Consider the following 25,476-nt stretch of genomic DNA (forward strand, 5'->3'; position numbering starts at 1 on the left):
ACAACTAAAACAAGTTCATAATACATTAATATATGTTTTTGGATTTAATTAAAGTTTAGAATGAACGGAACTTGAAAGCTAAAAGGGAGATTTAGTTTAGAGAAACGTTGCTTTGTCGATTAACTTAAAATGTAAATGATGTGATATTTTTACCTTTTTAGTTTCACTTTTGCAAGATAAACTCTAAAAATGTGACCTTTTCATATTATTTATATTTTATTTTAATGTAGATATGAATCATATTTTAGTTTCAGTCAAAACTCACTGATGTATCTAGATATGTTCGATTAGACTTATTTTAAGTCCTATAAATTTCTAAGACTACAAGAAGTTAAATGGTATTATGCATTGCTTATTTTGATTTCTCGAAAGACATTAAAATATTAATGGAACAATTGTCTAAAAAATCTCAACGCGGGTCTGATATGAACTGATATGGAATCATATCATGTCTAACGTGACCTTGAAATTTTGATTCTTTTAGTTCCACCTTAATTTGTTTTATCCATTGTTTTAGGGAATTATATTGCATTTAAATATAATTAATGAGATATTGACAATAATGATAAATAGTTCTTATTAGCAAATAAAAAAACATAAAGTTTGAATATTATCAAAAGACCTAAATTGTATATTATTTTGAATTTAATTGTAATTTAAAATATGTAAAGAACTTTAAAATAGTCTCATAAAAAGAAGAACACTAGATTCCTTAATTAGGGTAAAACATAAAAAAATATGTATGATATTTTACTCTTTGTAACATGGATAAAAAGATAATATGTAATAATGGAAATAATTTTTTTAGTTCATATTGTATTAATATATGTTTTTGAATTAATTAAAGTTTAAAATGCACGGAAACCTTCAAAACTAAAAAGAGACTTAGTTTAGAAATTTTTTTACTTTGTTTATTAAGTTAAAATGTGAATGACGTGATATTTTAACTTTTTTAGTTTGACTATGGTAAGAGAAGCTCTAAAAATGTTTTTCATATTATTCACATTTTAATTTAATATGAACCTGTGTTCATATCAAATATCAAATTCATATTGGGCTAATTCTTCTAATAATATTTTAATACTTTTGTAGAAATCAAAATAAATAAATGGAGGGAATCGTTGTACTCTTTAAAGCTTTAAGAAATCCATAGAACAAAAAATGAGTCAAATAGGTCTAGGTCCGATGGATTTATGAGATTGTAAGAAATCTAACGATATCCTTCATTGTTTATTTCATTTTCTTCCGATGTGTTAAAATATTATCGAATGAATCAGCTAAATTCTAGACGCCGCAGGTCTAAAATGATTTTCATATCAGGCCCATATTATGTATACATGTATATAAAAGAGAGAGAAAAGAGAAGAAAGGAAAGAAAAAAAAATTGCATGCATAAAAGAGAAAAGATGGAAAACAAGTTAAATTTATCAAAAAGATAGAGAGAAGAGCATTAAAAAAAAAAAAAAAAGTACATTCTCTCGTAAATATTAAAATAGCACGGGCCTTTCCATGAATTTAAAAAATTCTATGTGCACCTTTAAGAATTAACATATAAAAAAAGTGAACCATATACACTTTTATAGACTTATAGTTATAGTTGACCATGATGATCGGGAACACGTGGCGTTTTTATGTAATTTATGTGTTGGCTGGAGTTGAGAAATCTATGTCTTCTTTTTGCAGTTCACTGACAAGCGTTTCCAACTCGTTCATTCTAGCAAAAAATTGATTACCCTTGTTATGTTCAGCACAATTCATTCCTAAATTATAGGAAAAGAGATCAATTACGAAGTTAACTCATAGCCAACCGTCTAAATCATCAAAGGGTGAGAGATTTTTTTTTTCAAACATACACCCGTTAGAAATTAATCTCTTACTAATAAATTTAGCACTCTCATCAACTAGACACCTAATGCATTTCCAACCTGTTCATGACTTGACAATTGGTGTTGAATTTGGGCCCAGAATACTGAACCAGTGCTAGCAATGAAGTCTGAGAATAATGCTTTTGTGTCTAAGAATGCTTACCTTAAAGGATGTAGTATATTTAAATCTTTTGATTTATGAAATAGAGTTTGGTTGGATAGCCTAATTTCCCTTCTCGGTCACTTGTATATGCCCCATTGATTTTTTTTTTTGTCCTTGGGACATTGTGTTTTTTAAGTACACCATGAAGACAAGGATGATAGTTAATATGATTGTTGCATTTATGAGCTACACGAGTATGTGTTGGGTCTTATATATTTGAAGAAACTTAAAATTTGGGTCAAATATGATATATCTTTGAATAAATTGAATCTCTATAGCTGATGAAATGAAATTAATGCATGTTTTGAGGGGAATACAATACTAAGCTAGGATTTGCATATTAGGGTTCGTGCTATCATTTAATATCACATTAACAAATATATGTTATACACTATCTATTTTAAGTAGTTATAACATGATGCTAGTGTTAATATTGCAAAAGGTAATATAGTATTATCAAATACAACCTAAAGTTGATAATTTAGTAATTACGTGTTTGTAAGTTTAATAGTTTGAAGAATTCATCCATAGAATATTTATATGGGTTTGCCATTGGTTAACAATCTAATGTAACTCAATTTTTTCCATATTTGTAATTGACATCAACAGCTTTAAATGAAAATATAGTTGCACTAGATGATATTCCAACGGAGATATAAAAAAAAGTAATGTATTGAATGACTTATGAAATTATTCAACCTATTATTAAAAATAAAAAAAAATATCTAATAAGGATAAGTATTCTAGTCCTCTTATATATTAATAAAGGTAATATAAAAAATTATGTAAATTATAAGTGTATTAAGTTATTAAAATATACTATGAAATATTGGGAAAGAGTAATAGAAAAAAAAAACTAAGGAGACCACCATGATAGAATATTAATTTGGATTCACACTTAGAAGTTCATAATAGAAACTATACATATTCTCGAGTAACTAATTGGAAAGTATAGAGATAGAAGCCAAACTTATACATGGTATTCTTTGACCTAAAAAAAACTTATGATAGAGTTGGGAAGAAAATTATGTGCACTAAATAGTAAAAAAGAAACACAATGTAAATATATAGACTAAATAATAAAAAAGATAGCCCGGTGCATAAAGTTCTCGACAGTGCAGGCTCTCGAGGAAGGGTCATCAATTATACATAGCCTAACTCGCATTTGCAAGAGGGTATTTTCAAAACTTAAACTCGTGACCTCAAGGTCACATGACATCAACTTTACCTTATGCCTGTTAGGATCAAAAGAAGTCATATATCTCTACAATGGTATATATTGTCCACTTTAGGCATAAGTCATCATGGATTTATTTTTAGGTTTTACTGAAAAAGTCTCATATCAATGGAGATATATTTCGCTTTGAAAATTCTTAATTTTTTCATTTATTTCTAATATGGGACTTGGATTACATTTCCAACGATCCTCCTCTTAAATAAAGTACTACTATTATTCTCATGATTTGAGTCTCCCCTCAAGCATTCGATCACTATTGACCTGCTCCAGATCTCCCCCTAAGCATCTGTTCAATCAAGATCTCACTTCAATCCTCTAAGACTTTTCCACCATCTAGGGTTTACTCTTCCACCATCAGATTCTCCAAACTATACTAATTCTAATACATTCAGAAAACAAATCAAGACAAAAATCCCCAAGTATGGACCGTATGGTTGCATCTTACTCATGTAGAACAGCTTAAAAATGAGGTTTTTTCTCCTGCTTTCCCAGTAGAGCATCACTGAAACTCCCCAAGTGCCGCCGATCGACTCAACCCAACCGGTTCAGTTTTAAGACACTGGTGCTTAGTTTGAATGTTGGGGCAACGGATATTACATTAAGTACAAGGTCACATGCATGCTTTAGTGCTGTTGTTCTTACTGTTTGGTTTCTTGCCTCATTGAAGAGGTTGAATTAAATTTGCTGATTGAAATAGTTGACGATTGAACAGGAATGAGTTAATGCTTTCAGCTCAGTTTCAGGCTAATTAAATAGAGGAGGATGATCTTTCAGAATAATGTGGCACATTTTCCTTTTATTTATTTATAAGTTTATTTTTACAATCTAAGCATAAGATTCATCCATTATTATTATTATTGATGGCATATCTATTAGATTTGAGAAAATGTCAGTTTGATTTTTGCACCAGACAATGAGAAAATGTCTATTTGCATGAACAGGCCTTTGGGTCACTTACCTATCACATGCCTTTCATACTTGCAATGTACAGTCGCAGGTGACCCTGAATTATTATGGAGATTGGCTGGTGGTAGTTTTTGAGGCGATCTGTCGTATATTATTATTGACTGTTACACTATCCACTTTCACACTGCGGCACCTTCAGAAATTCTTACAGTTCTTGAGACTTATTTAGGTTAGATAAGAGGTTAGATCAAGTTTGCTCATCGCGACAGACATGCTTATCGATCTGATAGAAAAGATAAACAAATATAGATATGGAACAATCAATTAACAAGAGTAGAGATAAAATTAGAATTAATTATATTTTCATAAATCCAACGCGTTCCTTATTTCTAACGCTATTGTAGCAGTTACATACGTATAGAAATTACTCTTTAGTTGTTATAATATGTGAAAGCTACCAACTATTTTAAAATAATTTTGATAAGTTTAAAATTTTTTGACCAAGTTGATAAAGAATATTTTGATATAATAGTATTTAGAATTTAAGATTTAGAGTTTTAAAATTTTAAGGTTTAGTGTAGAAGCTACTCATAGCTACTACAATATAAAAACTAATGTAAAAAATCAATTATTTCACTTTAATTCAAATTACTACACACAAATCATTATTATATCAAAATACTCTTTAATAATTTCATCAAAATTATTTAAATTTCATTAAAATTATTTAAATTAGTCCAAATCATTTTAAAATATGTTGTAACTAAATTTTAAATCATAAACACTGAATACTATTATATAAAAATGCCCTATGTTAACTAAGTCAACATTGTTTAAAGTTTATCAAAATTATTTTAAATTGGTTAAAATCACTTAAAAATAATTATATTAAGTGTTATATGTTATAACAACTATTATGCAATTGTTACACACACTACAATAGTATTATATTGTGTTCCACTATAATATTATTATATTAAGTGTTCCACTTTGTTGAAACGGGCACAATATAATGTAATTTCCAAGTATAGTAATGTCCAACTAAGGGTGTAATCAACTCGAGTCGAGTCGAATTTTTTAATGTTTAAGTTTGACTCGTTTATAATCTAGCCGAAGTTAAGTTTTATTTAACAAATATATTCATGACTCACGAGCTTATTCAAGCTTTTATCGAGCTTAATAAATATAAATTATAAATTTAAATATTTATTAAAAACTAAATTATATATTTCGAGAAAATTATAATATTCTTATTAAAATTTATAATTTTATTCTAATAAATAAATTTAATATATTTGTCTATATGTTTCATAAGTAGAGTGTAAAATTTATAAATTCAATATCAAAACTATTATTTTTTATTTAAAAATTAATTCATGAGTTTAACGAACATGTTCACAAACTAACGAGCCGAATATTGTGAAACTTTAGCTTGGTTTGCTTATCTTAACGAGCCTCATTAAACGAGTTCAAACGAGCTTTTATCGAATCAAGTTTCGAATAACTCATGAGCGACTTGGTTCATGTACACCCCTATGTCCAACTCAATAGATTTTGTATCATTACATATTACGAATTTTTAAAAATAACACAAGAAAAGAATGTATCATTAAATATTATGAATTTTTAAAAATAACACAAGAAAAGAAAATAGGAAGTAGAACATACCTGATTTCACTAGCAACTGAATCATGGGTACTCAAGAAATCATGCAACTCTTCAAACATAAGTGTAGAAAATTGATGCACTCATTATCAACTTGTTCTTTACTTCTTGTTCTTGGCGGAATAACGATGATAGAAGATGTAGCATAGCCAACGTCCAAGTTTATTGTGCTTAGCTAACTTACGAAAATGAGAAATCAACAAGTTATCCTAATAGTAAAAAGGAGGATGAGTGTTCGTAAGAGCTGACACCTGGATTAATATAATAAAAAAAGAGTGACTAACAAAATGGTTAGAATTAAGAAATTCGGAAAACTAAGTGAGTGGTTACAGTCTGACCTTCCAATTATGCAATAAGTTGGAAAAGTCACACCACACCATGGTTATTTTAGTTGAGGTGAAAGACCCATTCGCCACTTGTTAGGTATCTCTGCAAATAAACTAAATTAGTAAAACTACGAATTACTGTTGCTTAAACCATCTGGTAGACTCCTCAGTTCTTGGCACCCAAATATCTGCAAAATTTCGAGTCCCCGAAGGTTCTGCCAACCAACAAATTTAGAAATAGGCATTAGCATCTCATTGCTCAACGAGAGTTTCAACAAAAGTGATTCTATCGTAAGTCTTGGAAATTGCATATGAAATTCCTTGAGCTTTGGACACTGAATTAGGGTCAATGTCCAAAGACGTTGAAAAGGACGCTCACAATGTGTGTTCTTCAAGTCCAGCCACTTCTCGAACCTAGAAATTTCAGAGAATGTGAGTCTCTCCAATTGATTAAATACATATTTGTGATCTTTCCCGTAGAATGTTTCATCTATTACTCTGACTGAATCAAAACCACTTATTGCAACCTCCTCAAGGTAATGTAGATGTCCAAGTGGTGGTAGTCTCTCACACCTCCTGAGATTAACAAGATGAATTGTAGTCAAATTTTTTAGAACAGAATCATTCTCGATCATCATCAGCCAAATTGGGAATTGGTCGCTCATGTATGAAACCATCTTCAAGACCCTCAAATCTCGTAGGTTATGTTGGAAGCCTTGGGTCAGTTGCATTGTGGGCTCCAAAGTTCCTTCAGCAACCATATCATTCCACCATTCCTAATGCAACATTATTGAAGAATTTTGGTAGAACTCTTGAGGAGAAAGAGATATTTTGTTTTCTATATAATAAACTTTTGATTACAAAGCCTTTATATAGACTTGAAAGAAACTTAGAGGGTAAGTAAGCTTAAATGCTAAGTAACCGTTTAGCTTATCAAGGTGACTCTTTAGCTTATCAAGGTGACTCTTTGATTCATACAACAATTGCATGCACGATGGAAGAGTGATGGTCCAACTTCCTCATAATGATGGTCAACACATTAACTTTAACACTCCCCCTTAATGTGTTGTCGGATTCCAAGTTTGGCTCGGAGCTGTTCAAATCTTTCTCTCGGAAATGCTTTTGTGAAGATGTCAGACAATTGCTCCTCAGATCGACAGAACTCAAGTTGAATTTCTTTATCTTCAATTGTCTGTCGAATGAAATGATGCTTGAGTGCTATATGTCGAGTTCGGCTATGGTGAACTGGGTTCTTAGCCATAGCGATTGTAGATTTGTTATCGCAGTATAGCACGGTTCCTTCAATCTGATGATGACCGAGATCAGCTAAGATTCTTCGAAGCCAAATTGCTTGTGAAGTGGCTACTGATGCTGAGATGTACTCGGCTTCCGCAGACGATTGTGCAACACTTTGTTGTTTCTTGGACAACCATGAGAATATTGCTGAACCAAAAGAGAAACAGTACCCCGAGGTGCTTTTCATGTCGTCTAAGGATCCACCAAGATCACTGTCACAATAACCGACAAGGTTAAGTGCGTGATTCTTTTGAAAGCTTAGACCGAGGTCGGTTGTCCCTTGAACATATCGTAAGACGCGCTTTGCTGCACCGAGATGAAAATGGCTCGAACTCTGCATAAATCTTGAGAGTAGACTTGCAGCATACATGAGATCAGGTCTAGTTGCTGTGAGGTATAACAAATTACCAATGAGGCTACGGTAATGAGTGACATCCGCTGCTTTTCCTCCATCTTCCTTTTTCAATTTCTCCCCCATAATAAGTGGTGTAGAGACAGGATTGCATCCCAGCATGTTGAATTTCTTCAGAATCTTTTCTGCATATATCTTTTGGCAAATAAATACTATCTCTTCTTCTTGGTAGATCTCCATGCCCAAGAAATGTCGAAGTAGACCCATATCGCTCATTTCATACTTTTGAGTCATGTCATCTTTGAACTCTTTGATCATCTTCTTGTTGCTTCCAGTGAAAATTAGATCATCAACATAAAGAGTGACTATAAGAACATCATTACCTTGCTGCTTGACATACAAAGTTGGTTCACTCTTGCTCTTCTCGAATTTTGTTTGGTTGAAATAGTTGTCGATCTCACTGTACCAAGCGCGAGGAGATTGTTTAAGTCCATATAGCGCTTTCTTAAGTTTGTAGACTTTTCCTTCTTTTCCTTTTAGGATGAAACCCTGAGGTTGATCTACATACACTTCTTCCTTCAATTCACCATTGAGAAACGCTGACTTGACATCAAGCTGATAAAGTTTCCACCCTTTGCTGGCGGCGAATGCAATTATAGCTCGGATTGTGTCAAGCCGAGCTACTGGGGCAAATGTCTCCCCATAGTCAATTCCAGGCTGTTGAGAATAACCTTTGGCAACTAGTCTTGCTTTGTGTTTTTGAATGGATCCGTCTGGGTTGTGCTTGACTTTGTAGATCCATTTAACACCTATGACTTCTTTATTTGTCGGTTTATCAACAAGCTCCCATGTCTAATTTTTTTCAATCACACGGACTTCCTCCTCCATTGCTTTTTTCCACAATTCTTCTTTGATTGCTTCATCAAAGTTCTCAGGCTCAATGGAGCAATAATTGCATGTAGCATATATATCATCTAATGATCTGTACCTTTTTAGAGTTGTGCTCGGGGATGAGGAGTTTGATGAAGTTGGATCAGTTGAGCTTTCGTCATTGGGTTGAGATGAGCTTGAATCTGGTGTGCTTGGCTCAATTTCATCTTCTTTGTCAGTACTGATCAAAATGTCTTTCTTCTCAACTTTGTTTTCTTCCCAATTCCATAAAGCATTTTCATCAACTTGAACATCTCGGCTAATAATAACTTGACCCAACTGTAGGTTAAATAGTCTATAACCTTTGCTCATGGTACTGTAGCCGACAAAAATACATCTTTCGCTAGATTCGTCAAGTTTGCTTCATTTCTCTTTTGGAATTTGAGAATAGCAAATGCTTCCGAATACCTTGAGATGGTTCACCGATGGTCTTCTACCACTCCATGCTTCAAACGGAGTCTTGTTTGGTATGGCCGTGGTTGGGCATCGATTGGATAAGTAAACGGCTGTGTAGACTGCTTCAGCCCAGAAGATTTTGGGTAAACCTTTCTCGTGCATCATTGATTTTGCCATTTCAACGATTGTCTGGTTTTTCCTCTCGGTAACACCATTTTGTTGAGGGGTGTACCTTACCGTTAGTTGCCTTTCTACTCCTTCATCTTCACAAAAATTATGAAATTCTTTAGAAGTGTATTCTTTGCCTCTGTCACTTCTTAAGGTTTTGATGAAGCATCCACTCTGTTTTTCGACGAGACTCTTAAACTTCTTGAATATCATAAATACTTCCGACTTCTGTCTCATGAAATAGACCCAAGTCATGCGAGTGTGATCATCGATGAAAAGAATGAAATACCTATTCTGAGCATGAGAAAGGGTGTCCATCGGTCCGCAGACGTCGGTGTGGATAAGTTCCAACTTTTCTTTAGCTCTCCATGATACTCCTTTTGGGAAAGGAAGTCGATGTTGCTTTCCAAACGCGCATCCTTCGCATATATGTTGCTTTCCTTCTATTTGAGGAAGTCCTTGCACCATACTCTTGCCAGATAATTCTTTGAGGCTTTGAAAATTAAGATGACCAAGTCGTCGATGCCATAAGGTTGATGTCAGGTAGTCCGAGGTAGAAGCTCGATGAGCTTTTAGATCGGCATAATTGATGTTGAGAGCGAAGCTTCGATTGACCATTTTGATCTTTGTGAACACCTTTGACTTATCTCTCCTGTCAAATATAACACATTCATTGTTATCGAAGCAGAGCTTGTACCCATTTTCCACCAATTGTCCAAGGCTGAGTAAATTTTGACTCAAGCTCGGCACACACAAGACATTGTTGATGCAGCTCGGACCTTCCTTCGTCTCGATGGCGATTCTCCCAAGTCCTTTTGACTTTGTTTGCTCTCCGTTTCCAAACTGAACAGGAGCATTGATGCTATTGTCGATCTCAGAGAAAATTTCTGAGATCGGCGTCATATGGTTGCTACATCCGCTGTCTAGCAACCATTTTCCTTGCTCCTTGTTGGTGGCTGTGTGACATACATAGAATGTTCCATGTGTCTCCTCAGCTGTTTGATTTTCTCCAACCTGATTTGCCTGATAAGAGTTCCTACTTCGGCAATCTTTGGTGAGGTGACCAAATCGATTGCATATTTTGCATCTCGATTGGCCTTTGAACCAACAGTCCTTCTCGGAGTGATTTGGCTTATTGCAGTTGCTGCAATTCGATGAGTTATCTTTTCCTCTTCCTTTTGAGTTACGTCCACCTCGTCCTCTTGATTTCCATCCACCTCGTGATTGGCCCTCTCGTTCGTTGTTACCAATTTTGAGCTTTGATTGGAATGCACCCTCTATTGGCTTTTCAGAATGTCTGGACAATCTTTGCTCGAACGATTTTAGGGACGCCATCACTTCTTGAACTGTGAGTGTTGTTAGGTCCTTTGTTTCTTCAATGACGGCAACAATGGGATCATATTTCTCAGGAAGACAGATGAGAATCTTTCGTACCAGTCTCTGATCTGTAATATCTTCACCATGAGATTTCATTATGTTGACCAAATCAAATATTCTGGTTGAGAATTCCATGAGTGTTTCTTTCTCCTGCATCTTGGCATTTTCGAATTCCTTGAGTAGTGATTGGAGCTTAATCGCTCTCACTTTCACATCTCCTTGAAATTCGCTCTGCAAGATCTCCCATGCTTCTTTAGCAGTGTCGGCACGCATGATTCTGGGAAATATAGCCTTAGTGACTGCTCTTTGAAGGATTGAGAGAGCACTTGCGTCGGCTTGTCGAGACTTCTCTAATTTCTTCAGACCGGCTTCGTTGAGGGCAGTGGTTTCCTCGGGCTCTTGTACTCCATTCTCCACAATCTCCCATTGGTTAAGAGATCGAAAGATGGTCTTCATCTTTACATACCAGAAATCATAGTCTTCGCCATTAAACTCTGGAATGAGATGGTTGATGTTTGTTAAGCTCTAGCTGGCCATGGATTTTGATTGGTAGAACCTGGAGGCTCTGATACCAAATATTAAAGAATTTTGGTAGAACTCTTGAGGAGAAAGAGATATTTTGTTTTCTATATAATAAACTTTTGATTACAAAGCCTTTATATAGACTTGAAAGAAACTTAGAGGGTAAGTAAGCTTAAATGCTAAGTAACCGTTTAGCTTATGGTGACTCTTTAGCTTATCAAGGTGACTCTTTGATTCATACAACAATTGCATGCACGATGGAAGAGTGATGGTCCAACTTCCTCATAATGATGGTCAACACATTAACTTTAACAAACATCAACTCATTAAGATATTGATTCTCCCGTAAATTTGAAAGTGGAGTAATATTTTTTTCTTTTGCAAATTCTAATCTTTTAAGGTGTTGTATATATATGCAGGGGCTCGAGATTTGTAAGAGCTTGCAACTCTAACAGCATGACATTTCCAAGACCATCGATAGTATCATATCCCCACAGCACTTCCAAGTTTGTCAATTTTCTAAATCCGATAGGCAGTCTAGTCAATGATGCACATCCATGCATCTTAAGCTGCATCAAGTTCTTCATGCTGCTCAAGTCATCAGGCAACTTCAAAAGATAACAACAATCTCCAACATCTAATTCTTTCAAATTCACAAGGCAAGTGATTGACTCTGGCAACTTTTGAATCCTCAGGCAGCATGACAGTTTCAGAATCTACAATTTTCTGAGCTTGTGGATTTGTTTTGGAAGCTCCTTAAGTTTTTGCAACTAGATAAATTTAGAACACACAAATTACCGAGGCTGCATAGGGATTTGGTAGTGTTTCTATCTTGTTCTCAGCAAGGTTGAGGCACCTCAACCAATGTAATGTGCCAACCGAACTAGGGACGTCTTGAATCATGATACGTCTCTTATGTAACGTACATAAATGTATTAGATTTACAAACATACTTTTAAGTATCTTTAAATATATTCTTTTTTCTCTTCTTCCCTGTGCAAGATCAAAGTTCTCAGCTTGTTGGCCACTCCAGCCTTGTCAATGGCTTTTTAAATTTTTGAAATATTTTTCGAATGGATAGGTAGATACAGATGGCGACATTGTAGTGGTATCTTGGAACCTTCACTAGCCTCCATTCTGAAAAAGAATGGATCTGTCTTGTAAAAGGATGGATTGTGATAATCAATGTTCTTTATCCAATTATGTCTTACAGTGCCTTCTGCAACCAATATTGCGAACAGATCTTCATCAGAAGATTTATTTGAATATCTTCCAAATAATTCTTGGTACTGAAAATGTCGTTCTCCCTTAATTGACATAGAATAATATGAGTCTCATATCCTTAATAAATCACTAAGTTCATATCGCGTAAAATTAAATCTCCTTAGCTAATCCTTGCCACTGACTCGTGTCAATCCGCCTAAATATGAGTCTCATACCCTTTGCTATTAGAGATTCAACAAAATATAGTCCATACCTTTTCTTAGCAAGTGAAATTGGCATATCAATAGCAGCAGGAGAAGAGGCATTTTCTTGCTCAACTCAAGTTTGTTTGATAAGATAACCGAACTAAATTAAATCAAGCTTAAAATGAATCAAGTCGTTGAAATGATTGTTCAAGTTTGACTTAACTTGTTTTATGAGTTTAAGCTTACTTCATTTAGATGTTATCGAGCTCTCAATTCAAATTAGTTTGATTGTTTGAAATTTTTATATTTTAAATTTATTTAGTTAGTTATTGAGATTGATAATATAAACTTATTTGTCCATTTTTTTTAAAAAATATTTATTTAGCATATTGATAAAAGTTTTATTGATTATAGCAAAAGAAAGATGATTACATTAGCTCATCCCAAGCATCCCTCACAGCTTGTCCTCAAGTCATGTGAAGGGGATAAATCACGAGATTAACTTATAGTCGGTCTAAGTGGCTACGTGATAAAAATTCTAATAATGAACATTATTCACAAACGTTGTTCATAAATATTATTTGTGATTATTATTCTCAAATATTAATGAATTAAATATATATATATATATTTAAGGTTGTTCGTTTAGTTTAACGAGTTCAAGTTTATTCATTTAATTAATGTTATATATATTGAACTAACATAAATAAATTTTTATAGCAAGTTAAACATCAAACTTTTTCACATACGACTTAGTCCAAGAGAGATATTTCCAAACGGAGATATTCTCGTATCTCATACAGTATGCTAAGGACGTTCCTAGGTGGGAATGCTCTTGCATAGTTAGTCAATCATGAAAAGAGGGGCTTGGCTTGTCTTCGTGAGAAGGTACCCGAGTGAAAAATCACCCAAGCGGGTTGACCGCAACTTCTTCATCCAAGTGGGTTAGCTGCTATGGTTTCCCAAAGGAATGTTCCCATGCTGCAACACTCCAAGTAGTGAAGTCTTTTGGAAATGTTCCTAAGCCGTAACACTTCTCAAGCCGTGAAGCCTTTCCAGGGATATTCCCAAGCCTCAACGTGTCCTCTAGTTTATCCTCCTATCTACTTGGTCTCGTCTCTGGTCAGCACGTGTAGACCAGTCCAGGTATATTTGCTCAGGCGGGGATTATAAGACACATCACAAGCCTCTCTCAGTGAGGTTGAAGAAAGAATGACTGAGGACGTGGCCAGGCATAAATAATACGTGTTGACACCTCCACTTGCTACATGTGAGAGACAATAAGAAATATAAGAGCATCCATAATAGTTAGAGATATTTCTCTAAGTATTTATGACCCCTATTTTCATATCATTTTTTAAATATTCTATTATTTAAATATCTTAATTTTCACAATGAAAAACCCCATCAATCAAATATGTATGGATCCCACTCATCAAATATTTACTCTCAAATATCCTCAATTCGATAATCAAATGTCTCACCAACCAAATATTTATGGGGTCCATAATTATTTAATTAACTTACATTTAATTTTAAGAAAAATATAATAGAAGACATATAAATTTAAGTTCATACAAATACAAATATTTTATAAATTTCAAATTGAAATACAGAGATACAAATCATATTAAATTAATCAAATACATAACGATAAATTACAATTAATAAAATAAACATACAGCGGATAAAATAAATCATAAAAATTAACTACATGTTTAATTTTTCTTCAGTTGTTCACATATCATTAGATGATTTTGAAATTGTTTATCTGTCATGCCTCGTGTGCCCATTACGAGGAGTTGATGTGCTTGGATGAGTTGATTCACTTTCTTATTATTATTATACTCTTCCAAATGTGTCATTGATTGTTGCATAGCCTGATTCAATTCATCAATTAGGTCTACTCTTTCTTTGTCTTTCCTCTTTGCTGCCTTCTGTCCCATTGAACGAGATCGGATTTCTCTATCATCTATATTAACAGTTGTGTTAGGATTAGAAGAGTTAGTATGTGCACCTGATGATACTGATGTTCTTACTTTTTTTTGTAGCCCGTCGCTCTGAAGATTAAGGAGTATACATCGGACTATCTTTCACTATTCTCCACATATGCTCATATTGGAAAGTAGTTTTAAAAGTACTCTTGTATTCTTCATGAGCTCTGATCCGGCGGTAAGAATGGGGGGCCCACAGATGGGGTCCCGTCCGAGCGGAACCAGAGATTACCCAGCCAAATGTTTGGGGTTTCCAACGCCAAAGCAGTAGAACCGGAGCTGAGTGGCCGAGCGGAGGTGTCCGCTCGGCCGAGGACAGAATGGCCGAGCGGGGGTGTCCGCTCGGCCGGAATCATGGCGAGGAAATAGTGATTAGCCGAGCGGCCTATTCGCTCAGCCCGGGATATGTTATGTCAGCAAAGGCATGATGATTAGACTGTACGCAAGATGACACTATTAAAGGTCCTACCATCACGTCACGGAAAGGTTGATACAGTAGTGGGATGGCCTTATGGATGCCCTTCTGACAAGCCCACACTTAGGCATGGTCGAGAGCAGGCGATTGTATCAACAGTATGGTCTTATGGATGCCCTTCTGACAGGCCCACGCCTGGGCATGGTCGAAAGCAGGCGATTGCTTCGATTGGTGTGCCCAGGCTCCTTCGAGAGGTCTATATAAGACCTCCACTTCTTCAACCGGAGGTACGCGAGTCTTCATCCTGCAACAACCTTCTTCATCTATTCCCTCGCCTGACTTGAGCGTCGGAGGGCCGTCGCCGGGACACCCCCCCTCCCGGCTCGGTTTTGTTGCAGGTTCGCCGGAGCACTCGAGGATCCAGCAGGGAGCGCCACATCCCCAGCGTTCGTTGACCCCTGGTTCGGACAGGATCAATTTGGCGCCGTCTGTCGAAACGCTCCTGCATCCGAACGGGAACAATGGACGAGGTTGGACGACAACACACTGTGACGCTTTCCACGGAAGAACTCGACGCTCTGGTCGAGATAAGGGCCGCTAAACTTGTGGAGCAAAAACAGAAAGCAGCAGCCGAGCGGCCGGAGCAACAAGCAACGTCTGCGTCGGATAGCCGAGCGGAAGCACATCCAGCCACCGTCGCATTCCATCGAGCCTTATTTCGCACCCCTGAAGCCGTACCAGCTCGAAGAGATAGAGGATCTTCTTCAGACGAGATGCCTAGGCGAGATGACAGAAAGGGAAAAGCCCCCCGAGCGGACTCATCTCCCGAGCGGATCAATCGCCAATTTTCGGAGGCTATACTACGAGACCCTCTGCCCAAGCATTACGTGCCTCCAACGATCGGCGAGTACAATGGAACAACAGACCCGGATGATCATCTGGGTAAGTTTGATAACACAGCTACGCTCCATCAATACACAGATGGAGTAAAATGCCGAGTTTTTCTTACCACTCTCTCGGGATCGGCTCAACGCTGGTTTCGGAGGCTGCCGGACGGATCTATCACCAGCTTCAAAGAATTCCGAACGGCTTTCCTCCACCACTTTGCAAGCAGTCGGCGATATCAAAAAACTAGCGTTAGTCTGTTCGCTATCAAGCAAGAAGCCCGTGAATCGCTCCGAGCTTATATCCAGCGATTCAACCAAGTGGCGATGGATATTCCAACGGCCACATCAGAGACCATGATGAATGCCTTCACACAAGGCCTAGTGGATGGGGACTTCTTCCGGTCGCTCATCCGAAAGCCGCCCCGAGATTATGATCACATGCTACATCGGGCCAACGAATACATAAACGTGGAAGAAGCGCAAGCCGCCCGGAAAAAGGAAACTCCAACCGAGCGGGCACCTATTCATGCCGAACGGAAACAGCACGCTGCTCATCAGCCGCCCAGAGGACCGAGGGCCGAAGCAATCCGATCCCCCCATGCCAGATCACACGTACAAGAGGTGGCTGCCGCTCGGCCCAAGTCAAAGAAGAGATGGACCCCTATGTTCTGCTCCTTCCACCGGACGGATACGCACAACACGAGGGATTGTCGAAATCTTCCCTTCGTGGCTAATCCCGTTCCCAGGAATGTCGAACGACGGTCTCCTCCCATCGAAAGGAGACAAAGGACCCGTGAAGCCGACCGGACCCGCGCCGAGAGGCGACATCAACTGACGCCCGATCGGCACCGATCTCCAAGACAGGAGAATCGCCGGGCGTCCAGAGAACGGTCCCGACCGTCCACTCGGGAAGAGGAAAACAGGAGCAATACTTCCCGGGGCGAGATCAACGTTATTGCTGGTGGGCCGACCGGAGGAGACTCCAACCGAGCCAGAAAGGCGGGCGTCCGGCAGCTCCAGATCCACGCAGTCGGTTGCAGCCAAGAGCGGGCAAGTGGACCGGAAATCACTTTCGGGCCCGGGGACTTAGAAGGAGTTGAAGTGCCCCACGACGACGCTCTGCTCATTAAAGCGGTAATAGCAAATTACACTATTCACCGCATATTTGTTGACACAGGGAATTCGGTCAACATCATATTCAAGAAGGCGTTTGACCAGCTACAAATTGATCGAGCCGAGCTGCTTCCCATGACAACCCCGCTCTACGGGTTTACGGGTAACGAAGTTCAGCCGGTCGGACAGGAGGAGCCGCTCAGGAGGACCAGAACAATAAATTTCGTGGTGGTCGACTCTCCCTCGTCCTACAACGTCATTTTGGGACGACCGGCGCTCGGCGAATTCCGAGCGGTCGTCTCAACCTTCCACCAGAAGATGAAGTTCCCCGTCGAAGACAAGGTGGGAGAAGTACGGGGAGATCAGTTAACAGCTCGGCGATGCTACATAGAGATGGTCCGAGCAGAATCCAACTCCGCTCGGAAGGCGCCTCGAATCGAGGTAAATGCCATCACCGAAAAGCCACCCTCTTTAATTTATGAAGAAAAAGAGGAAGTGCAGATTCACCCGACCCGATCGGAGGCCACGACTTTTGTTGCCTCTGATCTGGAGGAGAAGCAGAAGGAGGAGCTGATCCAATGTCTCCGACGAAATCATGATGTATTCGTCTGGTCGACACATGAGTTGCTCGGAATTTCGCCAAGCATAGCGCAGCATGAGTTGCATGTCCGACCGGACGCTCGGCCGATAAAGCAGAGAAAAAGAGATTTCAGTGCCGAGCAGAACTCCATCATCCGGGCGGAGGTCGAGAAGCTTCTGGTGGCCGGCCATATACGAGAAGTACAGTTTCCGAGTTGGTTGGCTAACGTAGTATTAGTCTCCAAGCCGGGCGGCAAGTGGAGAGTCTGCATTGATTTTCGGGACTTGAACAAAGCATGCCCCAAGGACTTTTATCCCCTGCCCCGGATAGATCAGCTGGTGGACTCTACGGCCGGCTGCGAATTAATTTGTATGCTCGACGCCTACCAAGGCTATCATCAAGTGTCGCTCGCCCGGGAAGATTAAGAAAAAGTAAGCTTCGTAACGGCCGACGGCACATATTGCTATAATGTGATGTCGTTCGGATTGAAGAATGTCGGGGCCACCTATCAACGCTTGATGAACAAAGTGTTCAGAGAGCAGATCGGGCGGAATCTGGAAGTTTATGTGGACGACATTCTTATCAAATCCGCCCGAGCGGCCGATCTCTTCAAGGACATGGAAGAAACCTTCCGAACGCTACGCAAATATGGAGTCAAGCTAAATCCCCAGAAGTGCCTGTTCGGAGCAAAAGGAGGGCGTTTCTTGGGGTATATAGTGACCGAGCGGGGAATTGAAGCTAATCCCAGCAAGGTGAAAGCTCTACAAGACATGTCGCCTCCAAGAAATACAAGGGAAGTGCAGCGTTTGACCGGTCGGATAACCGCTTTGTCCCGATTCATCTCCAAAACTGCCGACCGGAGCCTCCCTTTCTTCAAAATTTTGCGCAAGGCCACTAAATTTCACTGGGACGAGGAATGCAACCGAGCATTCGAAGAATTGAAGACATATCTTAATTCTCTGCCTATACTAGCCAAGTCGATCGGGGGTGAGTCACTTTATATTTATCTGTCTTCAACCGAGCATGTAGGCTCTCAGACTTGTAAGGTCCAAATGAGGAACAATGTATTTTCTCAGCCACATTTTAAAAGATGCCGAATCTCGTTATACTGGGCTTGAGAAGTTAGCCTTTGCTTTGGTTCTAGCCGCTCGGCGCCTTCGACCATATTTCTTGGCTCACACCATTATTGTCCGGACGAACAGTCCACTAGAAAGAGTACTGTTGAATTCAGAAGCGTCCGGACGGCTCATCAAGTGGACGACAGAACTGAGTGAATTTGACATCCAATACCAGCCCCGCTCGGCGATCAAAGCGCAATCCTTGGCTGATTTTGTGACCGAAGTGCAAAGGCCAGAGCCGAAAGCTATGTGGAGAATATATGTGGATGGGTCTTCCACTCGGCTCGGAAGTGGGATTGGAATATTGCTGCTCTCACCCCAAGAAGAAAAGATGCACTTATCCGTCCGGCTGGATTACAAAGCTACCAACAATGAAGCAGAGTATGAGGCCCTCATAGTCGGATTGCAGGCAGCACGGCATGTGGGAGCCGGTCGGGTGACACTCTATTCGGATTCACAGTTAGCCGCTCAGCAACTTTCTGGCACCTTTGAAATCAACAGCATTCGGCTTAACCTACGCTGAGGCCTTTGAAAAACTCAAAGCTACTTTCCGAGAGGTTCTTATTCAGAAAATCCCCCGAACGGAGAACTAGGCCGCCGATGAGTTGGCCAAACTAGCAACTTCTATAACGCCGGTCGCCATTCAGCAACCAATTGAAAAAGTACTGCTGGTGGCGCACGTCGACCGGATGGAAGGCCTCACGTTTCCAAGCGACTGGAGGACACCCATCATAGAGTACCTCCGCTCGGGAGCTACATCAGCCGACCGGAATGAAGCCCAGCTGCTCAGGAGGAGGGCCGGTCGGTTCACACTCATCGGCGATCAGCTCTACAAGAAGGCTTTCTCACGTCCGCTGTTGAAATGCGTGAGCTCGGAAGACTCAGCTTACATTCTCCAAGAAGTACATCAAGGATCGTGCGGAAGGCATCCGGGCGGACGATCACTAGCTAAGAAGATCCTGCTAGCTGGATACTTTTGGCCGAGCTTACAAATAGACGCCGCTCGGACAGTATCTACGTGCCTTTCGTGCCAGAAGTATCACAACTTCTCCCACCTATCGGCGGAGGAGATGAAGGCATCAACCGTTTCGTGTCCGTTCGATCAATGGGGAATGGATATTGTGGGTCCATTTCCGATGGCGACCGGGCAGAGGAAATTTTTGCTGGTGGCAGTCGATTATTTTTCCAAGTGGGTGGAGCCATATAGAGATGATCCGAGCAGATGTTGATCCGCTCAACACATCATCTGTAGGTTCGGTATCCCTCGCCGATTGGTTTCCGACAATGGGCGGCAATTCACAGGGAAGGTGCTAGAAGATTGGTGCAAAAGCTACGACATCGAGCAACACTTCACGTCCGTGGCTTACCCCCAAAGCAACGGTCAAGCGGAAATTCTCCGTATTCTGCGCGCTCGGCTCGACCACTTGGGAGGAAGTTGGCCGGATGAAGTGCCGGGCGTTTTATGGGCCATCCGAACGACTCCTAAGGAAGGAACGGGCGTCACACCTTTTCATCTAGTGTACGGCGACGAAGCGGTCATTCCGGTTGAAGTCGGCGTCGAGTCCGTCCGGGTCCAATGTTACGATGGAGGCAATGCCGAGCGGAGGAACATGGAGCTGGATTTGGTTGATGAGGAGCGGGCCAAAGCATCCGTTCGGCTGATGGCGTACCGTCAACGGATGAAGCAAAACTACAACCGGCGCGTCATTCCTAGATCATTCCAGGTAGGCGATCTTGTCTGGAAGAAAGTCAAGCCGGTCGGCGACGTCGGCAAGCTTGAAGCTCCGTGGGCAGGCCCCTTCAAAATCATCGAAAAGCTCCGCTCAGGCGCGTATTATTTGGAGGATGAGGACAGTCGGCAGCTAGATAGGCCGTGGAGCGCGAACCACCTCCAGCCTTACCGGGCGGGGTGAAAGGTGTGCCAATGTAAATCATCCTGTGTACTTTTTTCAACTGAATACTTGAAATGCAGAAATGAAAAATCAAGAGAACAAATATAAGGCATCGTCAACGAGGATCGAAGGCCACGTACCGTTCGGACGACGGTAAATTATCCGAGTCAAAATGCTCAGTGCTGAAGACCCCGTGCCGTTCGGCCGGGCGTACGATACCCAAGCATCAACACAAAAATCGAAGGCCACGGGCGGGAAGTAAAGTGGTGTAATATGGCGCTAATTCCTTGTATATTTTCTGTTAGCCTATATCCTCATAATGCAGGAAGCAAAAGTGATAAAAAGGATGACAAAAAGCTTCACCGAACGGAAGTGTCAAAATTAGCCTTGAAGGCCGTCTAGCCCAGACGTTAAACCGTAGAGACGAGCCGGCATCTATAAACCCTCCGAGCGGAAGACCGTCTAGCCCAGACGTTAAACCGTAGAGACGAGCCGGCGTCTATAAACCCTCCGAGCGGAAGACCGTCTAGCCCAGACGTTAAACCGTAGAGACGAGTCGGCGTCTATAAACCCTCCGAGCGGAAGACCGTCTAGCCCAGACGTTAAACCGTAGAGACGAGCCGGCGTCTATAAACTCTCCGAGCGGAAGACCGTCTAGCCCAGACGTTAAACCGTAGAGACGAGCCGGCGTCTATAAACTCTCCGAGCGGAAGACCGTCTAGCCCAGACGTTAAACCGTAGAGACGAGCCAGCGTCTATAAACTCTCCGAGCGGAAGACCGTCTAGCCCAGACGTTAAACCGTAGAGACGAGCCGACGTCTATAAACCCTCCGAGCGGAAGACCGTCTAGCCCAGACGTTAAACCGTAGAGACGAGCCGGCGTCTATAAACTCTCCGAGCGGAAGACCGTCTAGCCCAGACGTTAAACCGTAGAGACGAGCCGGCGTCTATAAATCCCCGAGCAGAAGACCGACGATCGACGAGCTCCGTCGTTAAAAATCGAGAGCCGCGCCGACCGACTATAAATATCCGCGCCAACGAGCTCCGTCATTAAAGATCGAGAGCCGCGCCGATCGGCTATAAATATCCACGCCAAACCCGCGACCGCGAACTTACTGGACGGAACTAAGGACGCCAAATAACGAGCGTTCGCAAGTACTAAATTAATTAAGTCCGATCGGCCAACGGTTTGCCAATACTTCGCATTCACTGAATGCAAACAATCGATAAACGATTTCAAGGAAATCGAGTCAATTGATTGACCTGATCAGTCGTCTAGTGGGAAACACGTGGAGCTTAATTGACTCTACGAATAAGCACCAAACAGACAAAAGACGACAATGAAGGGCAAACAAAAATAGAGGCAAAGGAAGACAATTACGCCGATCGGCACATGCAAAAATTTTACATCAGCAGATGAAATACAGAAAGTACTTGGAAGAACTTGCTTCACTTCGGGTCCTCAAAATTAAAAAAGGCGTCCGGGATATCGTCAATCATAGCCGCCAGATCTGAAGAGGGAATGCTCAGGTCAGCAGGAAGGTGCCCCCCCTTCTTCAAGTACGCCATGGTGACCTTGACCGCCTCGGCGAAAGTTGAGGAGACGTTGCCACCGAACTTTTCGCCGAACCGCTCCGAGCGGAGGTATTCTTGGCGCGCTGCTGCTAGGCGACTCGGCTCCCCCTCCTTGTACTTCCTGAGCGCCGCTCGGGAGGCAATTAGTGAATCTTGGACTGCCTTCAAGTCCACCTCCGCCTTTGTACGTTCTGCCGAACGGTCCTCCCGCTCGGCGTTCAGCTGGGCCTCCAGATTCTTAGATTGCTGATCTAGGGCTCGGACTTCAACTTTCATCTTGTCCAGATCAGCAATCGCCCGCTTCTTCCGGCTACTGGCGCGCTTCACGTCTCCGTCGCGCTTCTTCACCAAGTCTTCAAGTCGGGCCACCTCTGTAGCCAGGTCGGCGACCTTCTTCTGTTCGGCCTCGAGGGCTTGTTTCCCCCGCTCGGCCGATGGACCCCCCGAGACTTGGAGTTTTTCCATGAGATCCTCCAGCTCGGCTAGCCGATGGCTAGTGGCAATTTGCTCAGCCCAATGCTGTAAGGGAAATAATAAAATCAGGAACCAAACAGTAGCATGGCGCAGGAAGAAAAATGAACCTACCTGAGTGGCCTGCTGCATGTGGTTATCGCCGAGCTGCATGGGCGTCATGAGGGCCACCCGAATCTGGGCGTCCTCGAAAAGTTTGGCGAGCGGACCCGTCAAGGTTATTTCATGAACGGGGCTTGATGGCCGATCGGCAGACAATAAATATTCCTCCGATGGGAATCGAAGGGTAGTCTTGATGGTCGGGTGGCCGGCCGGCACTTCCTCAGCCGCAGTCGCCTGGCCCGAGGACTCCCCTATGGTTGAGGTCTCGCCCAACCGTCGTAAGCGACGACGAGTCCGTGGAGGAGAGCCAGAGGGTTGTGCGGTGGGCGAGGCCACTGAGGTCCCGATCTGCGACGGCGTGCGATCTGGCGAAGCGACCTCGATCGGTGCCTGTGGTTCGCCCTCTTGGGTCGGCGGAAGGCTGGGGTCTCTTCGACGTTTCCGCCGAACTTCCCGTGGTGAATCCCCGGCCTGGGGGACTCCCAGCTCGGCTGAACTTCTGTTTCAGGGGCGGACTGCGTCCCCCCTCTCCTGTAGCTGCCGGGCGGCTGGGGATTAGACCCCGCTCGGCGAGTTCTTTTTTGGTAGCCGCCTCAATCTCCACGGCTTTCAATTTCAGATGATCAGTAGCCTTGGAGCGCCACATGACTTCAGCTGCAATGGAAGAAATTAAAATCAGTTAGACAAAAAAGGCGAAGAGAGTAAAAAGTCCTTACCCATGCGGTAGGGGAGATTGGCCCGAACGGGAGATAATCCAAAAATGTACAACACCCCCTTGAGAAGCAACTGGTCGATTTTGTACCGCTGACCGGACAACCAGTTTGCCGCATGAAGGTAGGCTGGATTGCTTCTGAATTTGCCGAGCTCCGGCTGGGTCGGCACAGCGGTCTGCCATTTGGTTCGGAATGCTGGCCGCTCGGGAAGTCGTATATAGAAGAAGAACTCCTTCCAGTGCTTGTTGGAGGTCGGCATATTATCAAAAGATTTGAAGCCTATTCTACTTTGGAAAATAAAAGTGCCCAACTCGGACTGTTTGGGGTAGAAGAAGAAGTGGAATATTTTGGGGTCAAGTGGAATACTGTGCAGCCTAAAGAGGACGACCACCCCGCTCAGCAGCCTAAAGGAATTCGGCACAAGTTGGCCGAGCGGGATGCGGAAATAATTACAAACTTCCAAAATAAATGGATGGGTAGGAAATCTAAGGCCGCCCTGGAATTGGTCCAGAAAAAAACAAATGGTACCGATCGGCGGGTTATGGGGCCGGTCGGTCGGGTTGGCTACAACTATTTCATGGTCGTCCGGGATCCCGTACGTCCGAACAAGACGCCGAGCACCCTCCTCGTCAAATTTACTCTCCATGGTCATATACCAGGGACCATGAACATCAACAGCGGGTACGGAAGTGCTCGCCATGACTAAAGTACCTAGAAAAAGAAAGAAGGAAGCCGAAAGAAACTCGGAAACGGAGGACAGATAAAGGTTCGCAAGCAAGGGGACGGAAGGAGTTCCCCGCGAAAGGGAAAGGCCGAACAAAAGGAAGGGAGAAGCTTACTGAGGGAAGATGGACGGAGAGGATCACCAGAAAGCCGAAAACCACCAAGAGGCAAGAACTAGGATAGCCGGAACGATGCAGCCGTGGGCACCTTCGACGGAGGACGCGCAATTAAACAGAGAATGCAGCGTAAGGGCGAAGACGAAGGCTTTATGCGAACGAGGCTGGTCGGCCTCGTCCGTCGGATGTAGGTCACGAGAGACGAGGTCATCATCTAACCGTCCATTTTAAAACAATCGGCGTCCCATCGTACGGATCATCACCGCCACGCGAGAAGAGCCACGTGGCGCTCTGTCACCAAGCGCAATTAATGCGCCCATACCGTGCATGCTTCGACTTAATGAAAAGGATTTGCATGATTTTCGAGGAGATTTAGACAAGCAAACATCCACGTTGAGCGCCAAGACATCCAAAACGAAGAGCCGAGCGGCTGAATTTGGCATAAGGGCCGAACGGCTCAAGGGATATTATAAGCGACGGTAAGGCGGACACATAGTCCAGTCAGTCGGACTCACTGCCTCCTTCGACTAGACTTGAAGGGGAGGCAAGTGATCCGGCGGTAAGAATGGGGGGCCCACAGATGGGGTCCCGTCCGAGCGGAACCAGAGATTACCCAGCCAAAGGTTTGGGGTTCCCGACGCCAAAGCAGTAGAACCGGAGCTGAGTGGCCGAGCGGAGGTGTCCGCTCGGCCGAGGACAGAATAGCCGAGCGGGGGTGTCCGCTCGGCCGGAATCATGGCGAGGAAATAGTGATTAGCCGAGCGGCCTATTCGCTCGGCCCGGGATATGTTATGTCAGCAAAGGCATGATGATTAGACTGTACGCAAGATGACACTATTAAAGGCCCTACCATCACGTCACGGAAAGGTTGATACAGTAGTGGGATGGCCTTATGGATGCCCTTCTGACAAGCCCACACTTAGACATGGTCGAGAGCAGGCGATTGTATCAACAGTATGGTCTTATGGATGCCCTTCTGACAGGCCCACGCCTGGGCATGGTCGAAAGCAGGCGATTGCTTCGATTGGTGTGCCCAGGCTCCTTCGAGAGGTCTATATAAGGCCTCCACTTCTTCAACCGGAGGTACGCGAGTCTTCATCCTGCAACCACCTTCTTCATCTATTCCCTCGCCTGACTTGAGCGTCGGAGGGCCGTCGCCGGGACA

General features: G+C 42.1%; 1 protein-coding gene across 1 annotated transcript; it reads right to left on the minus strand.

The window, feature by feature from the left end:
• Positions 1-6,290: 6,290 nt before the first annotated feature.
• Positions 6,291-6,923, minus strand: LOC122010790 (disease resistance protein RGA2-like). Its single transcript, XM_042567268.1, has one exon. It carries the CDS (start codon positions 6,921-6,923, stop codon positions 6,291-6,293), a length of 633 nt encoding a protein of 210 aa, XP_042423202.1.
• Positions 6,924-25,476: the final 18,553 nt, after the last annotated feature.

This window comes from Zingiber officinale, chromosome 8A (genome assembly GCF_018446385.1).
Source record: "Zingiber officinale cultivar Zhangliang chromosome 8A, Zo_v1.1, whole genome shotgun sequence".
NCBI lineage: Eukaryota > Viridiplantae > Streptophyta > Magnoliopsida > Zingiberales > Zingiberaceae > Zingiber > Zingiber officinale.